General features: G+C 37.8%; 3 protein-coding genes across 6 annotated transcripts; 2 read left to right on the top strand and 1 right to left on the bottom strand.

Annotated features, from left to right (window-relative positions):
- The first annotated feature begins 624 nt into the window (after positions 1 to 624).
- On the top strand, positions 625 to 4979 carry LOC110913047 (NAC domain-containing protein 91). Of its 2 annotated transcripts, none has more exons than XM_022157914.2 (5): positions 625 to 883; positions 2095 to 2378; positions 2483 to 2776; positions 3186 to 3518; positions 4494 to 4979. In XM_022157914.2, the coding sequence occupies exons 1-5, from the start codon at positions 718 to 720 to the stop codon at positions 4842 to 4844; spliced, it is 1428 nt and encodes a 475-aa protein (XP_022013606.1). In that variant the 5' UTR covers positions 625 to 717; the 3' UTR covers positions 4845 to 4979. The 2 variants fall into 2 exon arrangements, with proteins under 2 accessions (XP_022013606.1, XP_022013605.1); XM_022157913.2 differs by having other exon boundaries at positions 3183 to 3518.
- Positions 4980 to 5739: 760 nt separating this feature from the next.
- LOC110913045 (nascent polypeptide-associated complex subunit alpha-like protein 2) lies at positions 5740 to 8022 on the bottom strand. 3 transcript variants are annotated; one of them, XM_022157912.2, is made up of 4 exons: positions 7829 to 8022; positions 7652 to 7757; positions 7426 to 7544; positions 5740 to 6247 (listed from the first exon to the last, which is right to left on the bottom strand). In XM_022157912.2, the coding sequence occupies exons 1-4, from the start codon at positions 7874 to 7876 to the stop codon at positions 5897 to 5899; spliced, it is 624 nt and encodes a 207-aa protein (XP_022013604.1). In that variant the 5' UTR covers positions 7877 to 8022; the 3' UTR covers positions 5740 to 5896. The 3 variants fall into 3 exon arrangements, with proteins under 3 accessions (XP_022013604.1, XP_022013602.1, XP_022013603.1); XM_022157910.2 differs by having other exon boundaries at positions 7426 to 7550; positions 7829 to 8016; XM_022157911.2 differs by having other exon boundaries at positions 7426 to 7547; positions 7829 to 8016.
- A 4371-nt stretch (positions 8023 to 12393) lies between these two features.
- On the top strand, positions 12394 to 15264 carry LOC110913044 (auxin response factor 16). The gene is made up of 4 exons (XM_022157909.2): positions 12394 to 12583; positions 12952 to 13977; positions 14327 to 14863; positions 14956 to 15264. Exons 2-3 carry the CDS (start codon positions 12961 to 12963, stop codon positions 14819 to 14821), a joined length of 1512 nt encoding a protein of 503 aa, XP_022013601.1. The 5' UTR covers positions 12394 to 12583; positions 12952 to 12960; the 3' UTR covers positions 14822 to 14863; positions 14956 to 15264.
- The last annotated feature ends 768 nt before the right edge of the window (positions 15265 to 16032 follow it).

Below are 16032 nucleotides of genomic sequence, written 5' to 3'. Positions count from 1 at the left end.
CCTTCCAATCAAGTTCCGCCATGTCATCAAGCATTATTCTATCACTAGTGATAGATTTTAGTGGAAATGTCCATCACTCACCACCACACCCAACAATTTCCCTCAAAACCAACAATTTCCCTCACCGTCGAACTTCTTCACGGGTTAAAAAAATAACGCATTTTCAATTTCACGCGTTATAGATGTGGCCGGCGTCGGTGTTATTTTTTTGATCACACATTACCAGGACCGAACACGGGGTGCCCCAACCGCCTAAACATTCGAACTACTTTAACTTTTCGACGCCACAGGTCAAAAAATACTAGTTCTACCTAAAATCAAAGAAATTAAAAAAGAAAGAAGAGAGCACGTCAGTGTTCACCTCGTTCGTCCTGATCGAAAGGAAACAAAATCGAGTCATAGATGACGCGTTAGATAATAGATATGGTCTCATGTTACATAATTTACTTTGTGTGACGTGTCTTCATTTGATTAGCAGCCTCAGCTTTATCTTCCACATCAAGCCTTCGTAAACCTTGTTCCGATTCTACCCTTGCTCCACAAGCCCACAGTTTCTAGAAACGTGTGGTTTTATCGTAATTAAGACCCATAATAATCGTCAAATTAGCATACGCGGTATATACACAGAATTAAACAGACCTCTTCTCACATTCACTTTCCCCTTTTCCCCACTCCCAACACCCAATCAAAAAATCACTAAAAAATTTGCAAAAATTAATGGAGGTGGTGGCTGCAAAATCACTTCCGGTGGGCTACCGGTTCCGTCCCACCGATGAAGAACTCGTGAATCATTACCTACGGTTGAAGATCAACGGCTTCGATAAAGAAGTTAGTTGTATCCGTGAAGTTGATGTCTGCAAGAAGGAGCCGTGGGACCTACCCGGTTAGTCCTTTCCTCTTTTGATCATGTTCATATTTGGTGGTATACTCATAGTAATTGCAAGGTTGTAAGAATCGTTAGGCGCTAGCTAGTCTGTCGGTGGTTAATGACTCGCGATTAATCGGGATTAATTGGATTGTGATTTTATATGTAATTTTTAGATTTACATGTATATACACACATGTATTATATGTATTTTGTTTAAGTTAACATGTTTTAACCATAGTTGTCAAAGGCGCAAAGGGTGAGCCTTCGGCCTTAATGCAAGGCCCTTAAAAAGCGAGTGCTGTTTTAGACGAGTCGTCTAATATAAAAATTAGTGGCGGAGATATAGTATAATGAGGGGTATCACGGGCTACGGCTCAATCTCATCTTCGTAGTGTATTTTTTTTCAATTTTATACAAAGGTTACATTTGAACAAATACGAGGATACCCCTAAAAAACAGTATACTTTAATTTATTAAAACTCCAAATTTTTATAAACCCAAACCTTTTACAACATCAAACTTGTATAATAATTAAGCACAAATTAAGTATGATATAATTGAAAGAGGCCCAATTGATAAACATAGCCTAAGCACTAGAACAAATTTTTATTATTATTGTATGAATTGCATGATAAAAATAATTTTTGGGATACCACTAAATAAATGGGCTAGCTCCGCCACTGATAAAAATACAGTTTTTAGTGATTTTAGACATATTTTAGGCTTCTTTAGGGCTAGTTTAAGTTGTTTTAGGTTGTTTCCAGCTTGTTTAGGGTTCTTATAATTGTTTCAAACATGTTCAAACGATTAGATTTTTGACTGGAATTTCGTTGGAATTTGGCCTGAAATGCGCCCAAGAGCCTGAAAGTGGGGCTTTTGAAACAAAGCGAGAAGGCTGGGCTGGGCCTAAAAAGTGGGCCTAGGCGCGTGCCTGGGTGAGAGTTACAGAGGTTTTAACACCATCTTCGACCCATATTCTCAAATAGATAGGATTAATTGCCGGAATTTATAGGTTTTGGTCAAGAATCTGGATGGAATCGCTAGACGGCCACCGATTTTTGGCCAATTTGGACTGGATTTGACCACTGTTGACCGTCTACTGATTAATTGGCCGACTAATGAAAATTACTCGGTAAACCTAGGACTAGCAATTAATCGGCGACTAATTGGAGGCTAGTCGGGCTTTTTACAACCATGGTAAATTGACCTGAATAAATTGGTTGCAGATTTGTCGGTGATTGAGTCCATCGACAACGAATGGTTCTTCTTCTGCCCGAAAGACCGCAAGTATCAGAACGGACAGCGGTCGAATCGCGCTACGGTGTCTGGGTACTGGAAGGCTACTGGAAAAGATAGAACGATCAAGACGAGCAAGGGGAACAATTTAATAGGGAAGAAGAAGACGCTTGTGTTTTATACGGGTCGGGCCCCGAAGGGGGAACGGACTCATTGGGTCATCCATGAGTATACTCCTACTGAAAAGGAACTTGATGGTACCCATCCTGGACAGGTGTTGTAATTGTATTATATTATTATTTATGTTAATTGTATTTAATGAAATGTGTTTTTTAGGGTTTAGGGTTGATCGTTTTGATTTTGTTATATTATTTGCAGAGTCCGTATGTGCTTTGTCGTTTGTTTAAGAAGCATGATGGGAAGGATGAAAATAGTGAAGGTTTGGATTGTGCTGATGTTGTTGATCAGAGTGATGGGTCTCCTCCTTCGGTTGTAAAGTCTTGTATAGAAGATGGTCAATCGGAGCCCGTAACTCTAGTTTTGACGGGTCAGCCGAACGCACAACCTTCAAGTAATGGAGTTTTGAAACTCGAAGATCCTGATGGAAAAGATGATGCCTTTATGTTTCTTGATTGTCAGGACCATGACATTGATCACTCAAAATATCCAATGGTATGTGCCTATGTTTGTTTAAATATATACGAGTTAATTGCCCGGATGGTCCCTGTGGTTTCACGTTTTTTCACATTTAGTCCCCACCTTTTGAAAATAGCAGGTATGCTCCCTATGGTTTGTTATTTTGTTACTCGGATAGTCCCCTGAGTAGATGTCAGTTAGTTTGGAAATAGCAGGTATGCTCCCTATGGTTTGTCATTTTGTTACTCGGATAGTCCCCAGAGTAAATGTCAGGGGACTATCTGAGTAACAAAATGACAAACCATAGGGAGCATACCTGCTATTTCCAAAAGGTGGGGACTAAACGTGAAAAAACATGAAACCACAGGGACCATCCATGCAATTAACTCAATATATACATAATCAGAATTTGTAGCTTGCTGACTATTTGATTCTGATTTAGCAGCCAGTTTTGGGTCTAGAAGAAGCTCTATGTTACTGGGATGCGTCAGCAGAAAATTTCGATTCAAAAATATTTTCGCCGTTGTATTCTCAGACGCCATTAGAACTTGGCCATGCATATGATGGAATTGTAACCGATGGAAATGAACAAAACGGATTGCAGAATCAGTATGCAACAAATGATATGGAGTTCTGGAGTAAAATGCTAGTTAAATCAGAACAGTCTTCTTTCAATGATTCTGGTTGGGGTTCATTTGCTCAAACTTCAATACCTGAAGTTCATATTAAAGAAAATGAATATAGCAGCGAGTCCGATGGTGAAGTCATGCAAAAACAGGTACGAGTTAAACACATCTTTTAGAAAGAAAACATTACTTGTAAATTACTCTACCTATGCAGTCAATATCGGTGATATGTCGATATCACTAATATATCGGTTATCGGTCCCCATGTAAAATATTAGTGTCAAATATCAGTTTCTGATATTATCGGCGATACTGACCGATATTTGACCGATTTACCCGATATCAGTACTTTTCTTAGTTCTACCATTTGTCTCTCTTCTTATTGCTGCTATTAGTGTTTGAAGTCTTAATTGTTAGTGTTTAATGTCTTAACGAGTTCTTACTTGCTACAATTGTTAAGTGTTTTGCAAGTTGCAAAAGGTTAATTGGGGTAACTTTGTAGAATAGTAACCAAGTTTCAAAAGTGTTCCAATTAGGTCATTCAAGTTTCAAAAGTGTTCCAATCAAGTCACTCAACATTCATTATTCATTAAAATTAAGTGTTTTTTCATCCATTTCATAGTTAACCGTGGTGATGTGGATTTTTGTTTCTTTTTTTCTCTTTTATTTGATGCTAACGTCGAGTGATGACGTGGATTGTAACTTGTTTTTTTAATTTTTAATGTAATTAAATGGTTTTTATTTTTAATAAATATAATTTCATATATTAAAATAATTCGACCCCAGCATGTTATGCTCCATTTATTTCTTGACACGTGGAAAAAAAGACATAGCTCGATTTGAATGTTAAGCTATCTAATTGTGACAAAAACGACACCAGTTACCTAATTAGAACACTTTTAAAACTTGGTTACTATTATGCGAAATTTTCCCAGGAGGGTTAATTTGTTAATGGTAGGAGAGTATACTAAATTGCTATATATATAAATTCAGCATGATATTAAAATTACCGATATCCCACTGCGATAAAGATATCTCAAATATCTGTTCTTGACTGATATCCGATTTTTTACGGCATTAACTGCATAGTACTATACTAACTTGTGGCATCTTGTGTTTTGTATTAGCCTTTGAGTAGGGATTTCTCTTTCGAAACCGGAGGTGGTCAAAGTAGCCAGAACAACGGTGCAGGAACTAATTCTGATTTGGGATTCAAAATCAGGAGTCGCCCTGAACAAAGTGTTGCCAATGGTGCAGACGTTAATGATCAAGGAACTGCACAGAGAAGAATTCGTATGCAAACGAAACTACAAGGGCACAATGGGATCAAGGAAGGCCAGAGTGCTAATGATTCAAGTTGGAGTGTGAAACCAAAAGCCGATTTTCTTGCAGGAATTCGTGTGCATATGAGTAAGGTGCTTTTGGTTGTGGGGTTGGGCGTTGGTATTGCTAGTTTATGGAGATGTTTAACATACTGATGAATCGTGTAGGGAAGAAGAGTTGACTGATTAGTGTGAGTTAGTAGGCGTATTATGTTCATATGTTCCCTTTTTGTTTTTGTTACTTTTAGTATGGTAATGTTTAATGAAAAGACTTTGTTAGGTTGCTGTGTATGCTCCAACTGTGACCGACTGAAACTGATGAGAATATCGTATACTAGATAACTTAAAGAGTAAATTATGTTTTTGGCCCCTTTGGTTGTATTACTTTTACTATATTAGCCTAAAATAAGAATTTTTAACATATCTGTCCCTATGGTTTCTATAACTAACTATTTTGGCTCCTAAGTCTAACCATTTTAGCCCCCATGGTCTCTATAACTAACCATTTTGGCACCCATGATCTCTAGACTTAGGGGCCAAAATGGTTAGTTATAGGAACCATGGGGGCAGATATGTTAAAAATTCTTATTATGGGCTAATATAGTAAAAGTGATATAACCACAAGGGCCAAAAACGTAATTTACTCTAACTTAAAAGTAGGTGATTTATACTTCTGATATTGTAAAGAGTAAATTACGTTTTTGACCCCTGTGGTTATATCACTTTTACTATATTAGCTCAAAATAAGAATTTTTAACATATCTGCCCCCATGGTCTCTATAACTAACCATTTTGGCCCCTAAGTCTAGAGATCATGGGGCCAAAATGGTTAGTTATAGAGACCATGGGGGTTAAAATGGTTAGACTTAGGGGCCAAAATAGTTAATTATAAAGACCATAGGGGCAGTCGGGCAGATATGTTAAAAATTCTTATTTTGGGCTAATATAGTAGAAGTAATACAACCACAGGGGCCAAAAACGTAATTCACTCTATTGTAAATATCAAAATATTTTTTTTTGAAATATATTTTTAAAAACTAATTATCTAAAATTGATTATTTCCAATTATTATAAAAAGCCTAACAATAGCAGTAGTAATAATAAATACTCTCATGAAAACTAATACAAACCAAGTAGCTAGAAGTTATAACAATATATTCTTCCAATGAGAATAAATTCCAAAAACTCAATTTCAAAACACAAAAAACCTAGGTGGTGAGCTCCATGATGGCACTCACTATGTCTCCATTGTGAGCCTTGAGAGCCTTGACCGCCTTGGGCCTTGACACACTGGCTTGAGTCATCACCAGATCAATGTCACGTGGCTCAACGCCCGTCTCATCAACTTCCTCCTCTTCTTCATCTGCCTGAGCGGCTGAAGCAGCAGCTGAAACATCCGATTTGCCCATCACTGAACCCATGTCAGGCATTCTGAATTGTTGAGCTGCTTGAGTTTGCAATTGTGAGCTCATATCCTCAATCTTTGCCTCTCCAAATATCACATAGGTTTCCGAGTTTGGGCTTTTGAATACATCCGGCTTTGAGATGAAAAACATGATCTGTATAAACACATAAAGAAACCGGTTTTTTACAATTTAGAGAGATGAAATCCATACCAACAATTAATGTAAGTTCCCATTTCAATGTGGAAGTCTATGCACGGAAATCAAGGTTTTAAAAACCGGTTTATACCGGCCGGTTAAACCATATGCCTGAAACTTGGCCGACACATATCATACCGGCTATGCTGTTAATATCGGTGATATATCGGTCCCCTAGTAAAATATCTGTGTCAAATGTCGGTCAGAATATCGGTACTGATATTATCGGCGATATTGACCGATATATCACTGAATTATTGGTGTTAAATTGCTATATATACATAAATTCTGCATTATATTAAAATTACCGATATCCCACCAATATCTCACCGAGATAACCTATGTCTCAAATATCGGTCCTTGACCGATATCCTATATTTTACCACATTAACTGCATAGCATACCAGTATAAACCGAGGGAACGGCAAAGAAATTGTACCGCCGGTAAATTGAGTTATACGGTTTAAACCGATATACCGGTACTGGGCCAAAGGTTAAAATTTAGAATTCTAATCTTTTATGGGCCCAAAAAGGTGACGATTTACTAGGGCTGGCAAATCGTGTCTTAGCAGGTTTAACAGGTATCTAATAATGCGAACAACAAAAATTTTAAACATGAATACGACTCGTTTAACTACTTTATATCCAATGTCTATAAGACAGATGTATATTTCATGCACCTAGAAGGAGAAATAATGGATCCTAACTTTCAAATTTTGATTATTTTTAAAAACGTAAAAAATCACATGGTGTACTTTTCTGTTATCGTGTCTTAGCAGGTTACCTACAAGGTTAATTAGTCACCCAACCGGTTGAACACTTTTGATGTGTACCATATGCATGCATCATGCAACCCTTCCTAGCAGATTAGTTTATTTAGGGTAGTGTTAGTTTCTTAATTTCTTCTAGTCATGCAGTAGTGAGTAGTTTTTATGTTGAAGTAAAGGTATGAATGAAAAATCGGAGAGTTATCTCAAGTCTTGTTTCTTTCTTGCTATTATTTTCTTCTGAGCTTTACCCACCCACTTAATGGGTTATCTATAGATAAATAAACCAACTGATTGATACATAACAACTTTCTGAGGGTAGATTTAAAAAGCGGTTTGAGTGAAATGAATGAAGAAAAAGTGACTTACATTTTTTGCCCTTTTAATGGTGACCCTGCTAACACCAAGAACAGGTTTCATCCCCAACTTCAACATCGCCTTTCGACTCTTTTTCTCACTCCTACTTTGCTTTGAGCTTTCACTCCCACCTGCTGCTTTAACGATTTAGAAACATAATATTATTCATGAACAAACTAACAAACAAACCTTATACTGTTTTTAAAGAAAGAACAAATATAAAGCCCTAAATGATTACCTTGAGCAGCGTCGTCTTCTTTGTCATCCTCATCGTCATCGGAGTCATCGACGTCGTCTTCCTCCTTAACATCCTCCACCACACCCTCTACCACCGGAATCTCTTCCTGCACATTTTATTAACAACAACAACCATGAAAGAATGATAATTAAACGGATAATAATTTGAACAGCGTACCTCAATCTTCTTCTCGGATTCAATTTCTTCGACGACGGGTCCCGGCATATTTAGAAGCTGAGCAGTAGCAAGCACCGGTGTGGATGGATAATCTTCTTTCAAGGAAATGAAATGGCCTGTCCTGTGGTGGTTGCAGACAGAGATAACTCTTTAGGGTTCCTTTCTTATTGGGCTTTTTTATTGGGCCTGACCCAACAACTAGTTTTTAAAGGATCTCACTGAATAACTAACCATGGAAGTGACAGGTTCGGAAGGGACCACAAACATTCATCATCAAATATCCCAAATGTATAAATACCCCTATAAGGGTGAGCGGGGCACTTCTCGAGGAGGCCTGCGGTGACCCAAGTCCCCGAGCGGGAACACCGCCGCCATTAACACGAGGAGGCAATTCGGTGAATGGGATCGGTGTGTATTTACCGATGAGGGAATCAAAGTTTAAACGGCTATATAGCCGTTATACATTTAAAAAAAAAAAATGCTAACCCCTATAAATACTACCTCTTTAATCTTTTTATTTTTCAAACCCAAAACAACTCTCACCCATTCAACTCATCTAATTTTTTTAACCAATCTTTAAAAAAGATGGATTCCAAGTTCCCGTTTTTTTCTTCCCTGCCGGACTTTCCCGACGATGAAAATTCATCGTCAAGCGATGGTAGTTTAATTTTCTTCCAAAATCTCATCCAACAAGCGGAGCTACTAGACACGGCATCGTCTAGTAAAAAAAATTGTCCGTCGAGATCGTGTGGGAGGCCACGAAACACTCATGGCCGATTATTTTGTCGAAAATCCAAAATTTAATGCCGATATTTTTCGTCAGATGTTTCGTATGTCCAAGTCTTTATTCCTAAAAATTGCTAGTGACGTGGAAGCGAATAACGAGTGGTTTCAAGAGGGCTTGGACGGGAAAATGAAGAAAAGTTTCACGGCGTTGCAAAAGGTTACTTCTGCGATTAAACAACTTGCAACCGGTAACCCACCAGACGAAAACGACGAGTATTTAAATATGGCTGAAAGGACCTCTCGTGAGTGCCTTGAATATTTCTGCGAGACGGTCTGTACAATGTATGCCGGTGAATTCTTACGTAGACCAACGAGCCACGACGTTGCGCTATTGTATCAGGCTCATGAGGAGAGACATCACCTACCTACCTGGTATGTTGGGTAGTCTGGATTGTACACACTTCGTCTGGAGGATGTGCCCCACAGAATTGCGTGGACAATATATGAGAGGCGATCATCAATACCCGACAGTTATGTTAGAGGCGGTGGCGTCACAAGATTTGTGGGTTTGGCATGCGTTTTGTGGCCCGGCGGGTTCACAAAACGACATCAACATGCTCCAACAATCTTCTTTATTTCTTACTCAACGAAACGGAACGGCGCCAAATTGTTCATTTCAGTTGAACGACCACTTATACAAACGCGGGTATTATCTTACTGATGGGATCTACCCTAGCTGGTCCGTGTTTGTGAAGTCTTTTCCATATCCTCACATCCCGAATGAAAAAAAGTTCAAGAGGCAACAGAGGCCGCAAGAAAAGGTGTGGAACGGGCGTTTGGTGTGTTAAAGGCGAAGTGGGGAATACTAAATCGTCCAATGCGTTCTAAAACGGTGAAAAAGATAAGGTCCATCGTGTATACGTGTATTATTTTACATAACATGATTATAAAAGACGACGGAAGGGCGATAGCACCGGTACACATTCAAGATCCTCCAGTCGAACCCGTCTTCGATGATACAGCTTTTAGCGAGCTCATTGACGAAGAAACGCATTGGAGACTAAAACACGATCTCGTTGAGCATCTCGGACGTTTAAATCTACCTCACCTTGAAGTGAGTTCCGACGACGAGTAGTTTGTTTTTTTATTTTTCTCGTTTGAATGTAATTTTTATTTTTAATTTAATAAAATGTCTTTTATTAAATTTTATTTAATTTTTATTAATATTTGTTTAATTTATAAACATGCATAATTACAACAAATAAAAAAAAGAAAAAAGCAAGTCCCCCAAGAGAGGAGTGCCGCCATCAAATTGAGGGTGTGATGGGAGTTAAGAGGGGAGTTGACGTGGCGCGTGCTGATTGGCCGTGCGTAAGAGAGGGGGCTCCCCTAAGAGAGGAGTGCCCCTCTCACCCTAAGTACAATCAAAGTATGTTTTCTCACTAGTCGAACCACATTTTCTCTCTCTAATTCTCTCATCTTCAAATATTTATCCTCGCGTCGGATGATGGTTCCAGTGTAGCCCTCTCACTTCTACGACAAGCCTAACGGTTTACTATTTTGCATGTTCTTAACCACATCAAGGATCCGGATCTAATCTCGAATTTATCCAAGACCAAATTTTGGATTTTAAATTGGCGTCATCGGTTTTCAAACAAACCCATTTATCCATTTCTTGATTTTGTGATCTATGACAACACATACATCTTATGTAGTGGATAACATCTCCGTTACAGAGGTGGACGTCTCTACTGTCACCTTTGTGTCTCCATTCACTATTACGGATTCATTAGTGATAGTAGGTGCAAGAACAAGGGGTGGTGCGACAACCAGTTAACTTGATGATGCGATGTGGGTCGAAACAGTTTAGGTCGAAGATTTCAATGAATTTACTTGAGGGTGTTCGCACCCTCTAGAGTCCCATGTATTCCTCGTGGCTAAGGAAACAATTTTCAAGAGAGACTCATACTTATATACCACTCCAAGGTTCTACCATCCTTGTATGTGGGATAAGTTCACACTCAATTTCTTAAGTTTTTCCGGTCTAGAACAGGTCATTTTAAGCATAGATATATCATTCATCTTACATCCATTTTGGACCCGTCTTAGTTCTTTGTGAATCTCTCATCAAGTCACAAAACCATTAACTAATAACGGGTTTAACAATAATTACATATAAATATTTGTGTTTAAACACAGTGAAAACCTTATTTTAGAGTTGCTCTCATGTGTGACAGTTTGTAGTTGTTTTATCAATAAACAAAGCAAGACAATAAATGATTTCAACAACATGATGAGATTTGTGCGAAATTAGAAATCAAATTATTACAAATGGATGAGAACGAACTCTTGTTTTGATATCATTGTTAAATGAATACAATATCCAAGTAGAATATTTCCTAATGATCATTCTCCTTTTACAAGAAAATAGCTCACACAATTGGAACCCTAAAGTTGTTTTATGAAATTTCGTACATTTGTTATGTGTCGCACTTGCTAAGAATCCATGAATGTGAATATATAGCATATAACTAGCAGGGGCGGCCCTAGGGGTGGGGTGGGCGGAAAGGACCACATATTTCGAACGGCACATTTATTTAAAAAAAAATGATATGTATTTGTAAAAAAATAAATAATAGGGTATACTTATACAAACACCAACATAGGCCCATTACAAAACTATTCTTATGGTTTAGATTAGTTATTAGCCCATTGGCATTAGGTTGTATGAAAAACTAGTTTATATTATATATTTCATTAAGGCCTAAGGGCACGTTTTTTTAGCTCGAATAGGGTACATAATTCTCAGGGCTAGCCCTGAGAACTAGGGTCCTTGTTGTTGGCCCATGTAATCAAACCTAGAAGAACAAATGATGCCAAAACTAGGTCTCAACAGTTGATCCTCAATAAGCAATGCATGTTCTAAGTTCCCTCCAATGACAGTGCTTCTATCAGCTGATTATTCTAAGAACTGATCTTCTCAACAACTGTTCATCTAAGTACTGCTGACTACAAAGACTGAGAAAACCTAACTACTGCTGATTGTCAAAGACCTGATGAAGACTAAGCACCGGTTGAGATTGTGCATTAATGTAATGTCTTTGGTTGGCGGGAAGAGTTAGATCGGCTACCTACAAAGGTTGCTTTGTCGCGGCGACACATACCGGTTGAGAATATGAAGTGTGTTTTTTTGTGAAGATATGGAAGAATCTGCAGAACACCTGTTTTGCGGTTGTGGTACGACCTCTGGCGTGTGGTCTTTAGTTTCTCAATGGTGCGGAATTCCTCCGATTTATGCTTTCACGGTGAGAGACTTGCTCGATTTATATAAACTTGTTAGTTTGAGTAGCGTAAAAAAAGAAGTTCTGCATGGTATTATTATTATTGCTTGTTGGAGAATATGGAGGGCTCGGAATGAGATAGTAAAAAGATGAATGTAGTCGAGATATTCGTGGAAGTAAAGGCTTTTGGGTTCTTGTGGTTTTCCAACATGCACAAGAAGAAATGTATAGATTGAAAAGATTGGTGTAGTTTTAACTTTGTGTAATGGTTTGGTGCAGGCCTTCACTTGAGACGTTGGTTTTTGCTTTTTTGTTGATGAAGTTAACTTAAAAAAAAAAAAAAAAAAAAAAAAAGAAGAATGATTTGGGCATATATATATATCGGCATTTGTTTAAAAATAAATAAAGATTGAAATCATTATCATTAATGTATTACTATGGTTAGTTACGTTAAGTAAACCTGATACATGAAGCCACCATCATATGTGTAACATGGAAATTTAAATACCAAAACAAAAATATAAATGAAAGGTTGAAGATAAATATTAAATTTTACTAATACTAATATATATGTTTAATAGATATACTTGAAGTTTGAATTTCAAAAGGAAGCGTAGTACACAACGAAATAGTTGGAGGTCTGGTATTTTCAAGTACCTACTTTCTCTCTCCTCTATATATGTATTGCCATAATACATACATGTTTGTCTGTTGTTTTGCCACTGTCCGGCAGTTCATGTGATTGCAGGTATGTTCCGTTGTCTACCAGATCGCTTTTGTTTCATCGTCATATTGTCGATGATTTTATTTCCTATTAAACTATTTATTCCTCATCCTATCGTTTTTTGTTGCTTTCTGTCCCTAAAAACTAGGCTGGCAATGATTTTGGTGATTTTTTTTTTCTTTTCTTATATAAAATTAAATTTAGGAGTTGTATTGATTTAGGAATTCATAACTTCATGTAGATTAATATTAGGGTTTGATCATACAGAAAATTATATGTTTTTGTTGTGTTTTTTCCAGCTGTGTTATTTTGTGAATTAAATTAGATATGTTTTTTTTTTTTTTTTCAGCAGTGTTATTTTGTGAATTAAATTAGGGTTTTTGAATTCACAGTGATCGATCATGGTGATGATGAATAATGAAGATGATACATGCTTGGATTCTGGGCTGTGGCATGCTTGTGCTGGTGGAATGGTGCAAATGCCGCGGTTAAACTCGAAAGTTTTTTATTTCCCTCAAGGTCATGCTGAGCATGTTGCCTCTCCGAATGTCGTCGATTTTGGGGATTTCCCACAAATCCCACCTTACATTCTGTGTCGGGTATCCGCCATAAGCTACATGGCGGATCCCGACACAGATGAAGTCTATGCTAAAATGAGACTGGTTCCATTGATAAATGATGATGGTTTTGATTCTGATGACGATGATGGAGTTATAACCGGGTTTGATCAAAACAAGAATGAGAATCAAGAACATGCTAATGCTACGTCTTTTGCGAAAACATTGACTCAATCGGATGCTAACAATGGCGGCGGTTTCTCTGTTCCTCGGTACTGTGCTGAGACGATATTCCCAAGGCTGGATTACACGGTGGATCCACCGCTTCAAAACATCTTAGCCAAGGATGTTCATGGTAACATTTGGAAGTTTAGGCATATTTACAGAGGGACCCCACGCCGCCATCTTTTAACCACGGGTTGGAGCACTTTCGTGAACAAGAAGAACCTAGTGGCTGGTGATTCCATTGTGTTTCTTAGAGCTCATAATGGTGATATCTGTGTCGGGATCCGCAGGGTAAATAGGGGATTCAATAATGGTAGATTTTGTGGGCTCATAAAAGAAAGAGGGAAATTGAGCAGTGAATCTGTGATAGAAGCTGCAAAACTTGCAGCAAATGGTCAGCCATTTGAGGTGTTTTACTATCCAGGATCGGGATCGAGATCGAGCGCTCCTGAGTTTTGTGTGAAAGCTTCAACTGTCGTGGCTGCAATGAGGATTCAGTGGTGCCAGGGGATGCGCTTTAAGATGGCTTTCGAGACGGAGGATTCATCCCGGATAAGCTATTTCACGGGGACGGTTTCTTCGGTTCATGCTACTGATCATATCCATTGGCCTAATTCTCCATGGAGGCTCCTTCAGGTATCATTTTCATTGTTTTTTTGTTTGATATTACTGTTTTTGATCTATGCAGTTAATGCGGTGAAAAATCGGATATCGGTCAAGGACCAATATTTGAGATATCGGTTATTGCGGTGGGATATCCGTAATTTTAATATACAATTAAGACTTAAATGACTAATACCAGCAATAAGAAGAAAGACGAATGGTAGAGATAAGAAGAAAGTGACTGGTATCGAGGAAAACGGTGATATATCGGTACAGATATTTTGCACCGATATCTCACCGGGGACTGATAACCGATATATCAGCGATATAGCGATAATAACTGCTTAGTTTTTGATGTTAACTTGAGTCCATTGGATTGAAGGTATCGTGGGACGAACCAGATTTGCTACAAAACGTGAAGCGAGTAAGCCCGTGGTTGGTTGAAACCGTTCCAACCATACCTGCAATCCATCTTTCACCTCCAAGAAAGAAGCCTAAACTCACCCAACCTCCGGATTTCCCCCTAACTTTATCGCTTATCACCAACAACAACTACATTAATCCCGCTAGCATCCAGGGAGCCAGGCATAATAATAATAATAATAATAATCCTCAATTCGACAACATCCTATCTGGGATGTTGAATGACCCTTTGAGACTATTCCCTTCAACAACTAAAGAAAGCAATGGCAACGTTGAAAAGGATAAGAAAAAACCCGTGTTCATGTTGTTTGGTCAGCCAATTTTTACTGAACAACAGTTAGTAGAGAGTTGGTCTGGTGATGATGGTTCAGTGGTCCTTCCGGTCGAAAGCAGCTCATCTGACGAAGCTGTCCCATGGCTCAATGAACCAAACTCTCATTGCAAGGCGCTCTAATTTCAGAAGAATTGTAGTACTAACCAAAGATGAACCTGTCAGGTATTATTATGCATCTATGTTTCGTGTATTTCATACTCGTTAATGTATGTATGTTCTAAATATAGTTATGTCTTTTCTTTGTCTTATTGCAGTGAGACATCACAAAAGCTAACAAACAATTCTAATGGAAGTAGGAAGCATGTTCTCACTAGTAGCAATTGATATAGTGGCATTTTGTCTCTTTATATTTTTTTTTTAATTTCTAATATTGTTTCTCGGAGTTGTGGGAAAAGTCCTACTACCGAGTTTAGCGGCGAGTACATTTTGCTTTTGCTTTTATTATGTAGCATCTGATACTCGTTTTTTGACGTCTATTCGATTATCGACTGCATTGATCTACACGAGACTTTTTTACTAATCATGGTGATCCAAAGTTCTTTAAACTTTATAGTTTAAGAAAATCAAGATTCTATGCTTTTATGTAAAACCGTTTGAAACAATATTAAATTATTATTTTATTTGAAGAATAATTATAAACGATATTAAGTGTCTAAGAACTAATTATTAATATGGTTAATTGTTTTAAAAGAATATATTGTAATTTTCATGATATCCTAGTGATAGATTTTGTGGTATAATTTTTTACAGTTTTAGTCAGTTTACGAGTAAATATTTTTAATAAAAGAACTAAAATTATTGCTAGTGTGATTTTATTTCATTAGGGGAGTGTAGAAACGTCACGTGAGATACGTCCCTAAGTTACGTAATCCGGTTGGAAGTGGCTTGAACTCTGATCTACAAAACAGAACACTGTTAGGACTCGTCACATGAATGGGTTATTCCTGTAACCATCATCCGGCGTGAGAATGAGTATTCATTTAGGGGAGTGAAAGTATTTGAGGGAGAGAGTTGTTATGATCTTACCTCAAGATGTGTCTTCTATATATACTTTTTGGTGGATTAAGGTTTTCCTGAAAATCGGGGAGTTAGTTGTACGATAATCCCCACTTTCTAGGAGATATTGCAAATCTTCCATTTGCATAGCAATATAGCGATAATATTCTTCTTAATTATGTCGCATTAATGATGGTTTATCCGACCCGGGATGACCGAGTCGGTTTATTCCTCCACATGTCCCCCATTCCGATGCTATGGGAACTTTGCACGGGGTCGGACTTAATAAAAATAATAGAAGTCAGATAAAACAAAAAATAATAATGATAGCGATG

Source organism: Helianthus annuus, chromosome 15, assembly GCF_002127325.2.
Source record: "Helianthus annuus cultivar XRQ/B chromosome 15, HanXRQr2.0-SUNRISE, whole genome shotgun sequence".
In the NCBI taxonomy this organism is placed as follows: domain Eukaryota; kingdom Viridiplantae; phylum Streptophyta; class Magnoliopsida; order Asterales; family Asteraceae; genus Helianthus; species Helianthus annuus.
This window is presented reverse-complemented; position numbering and strand designations above follow the sequence as displayed.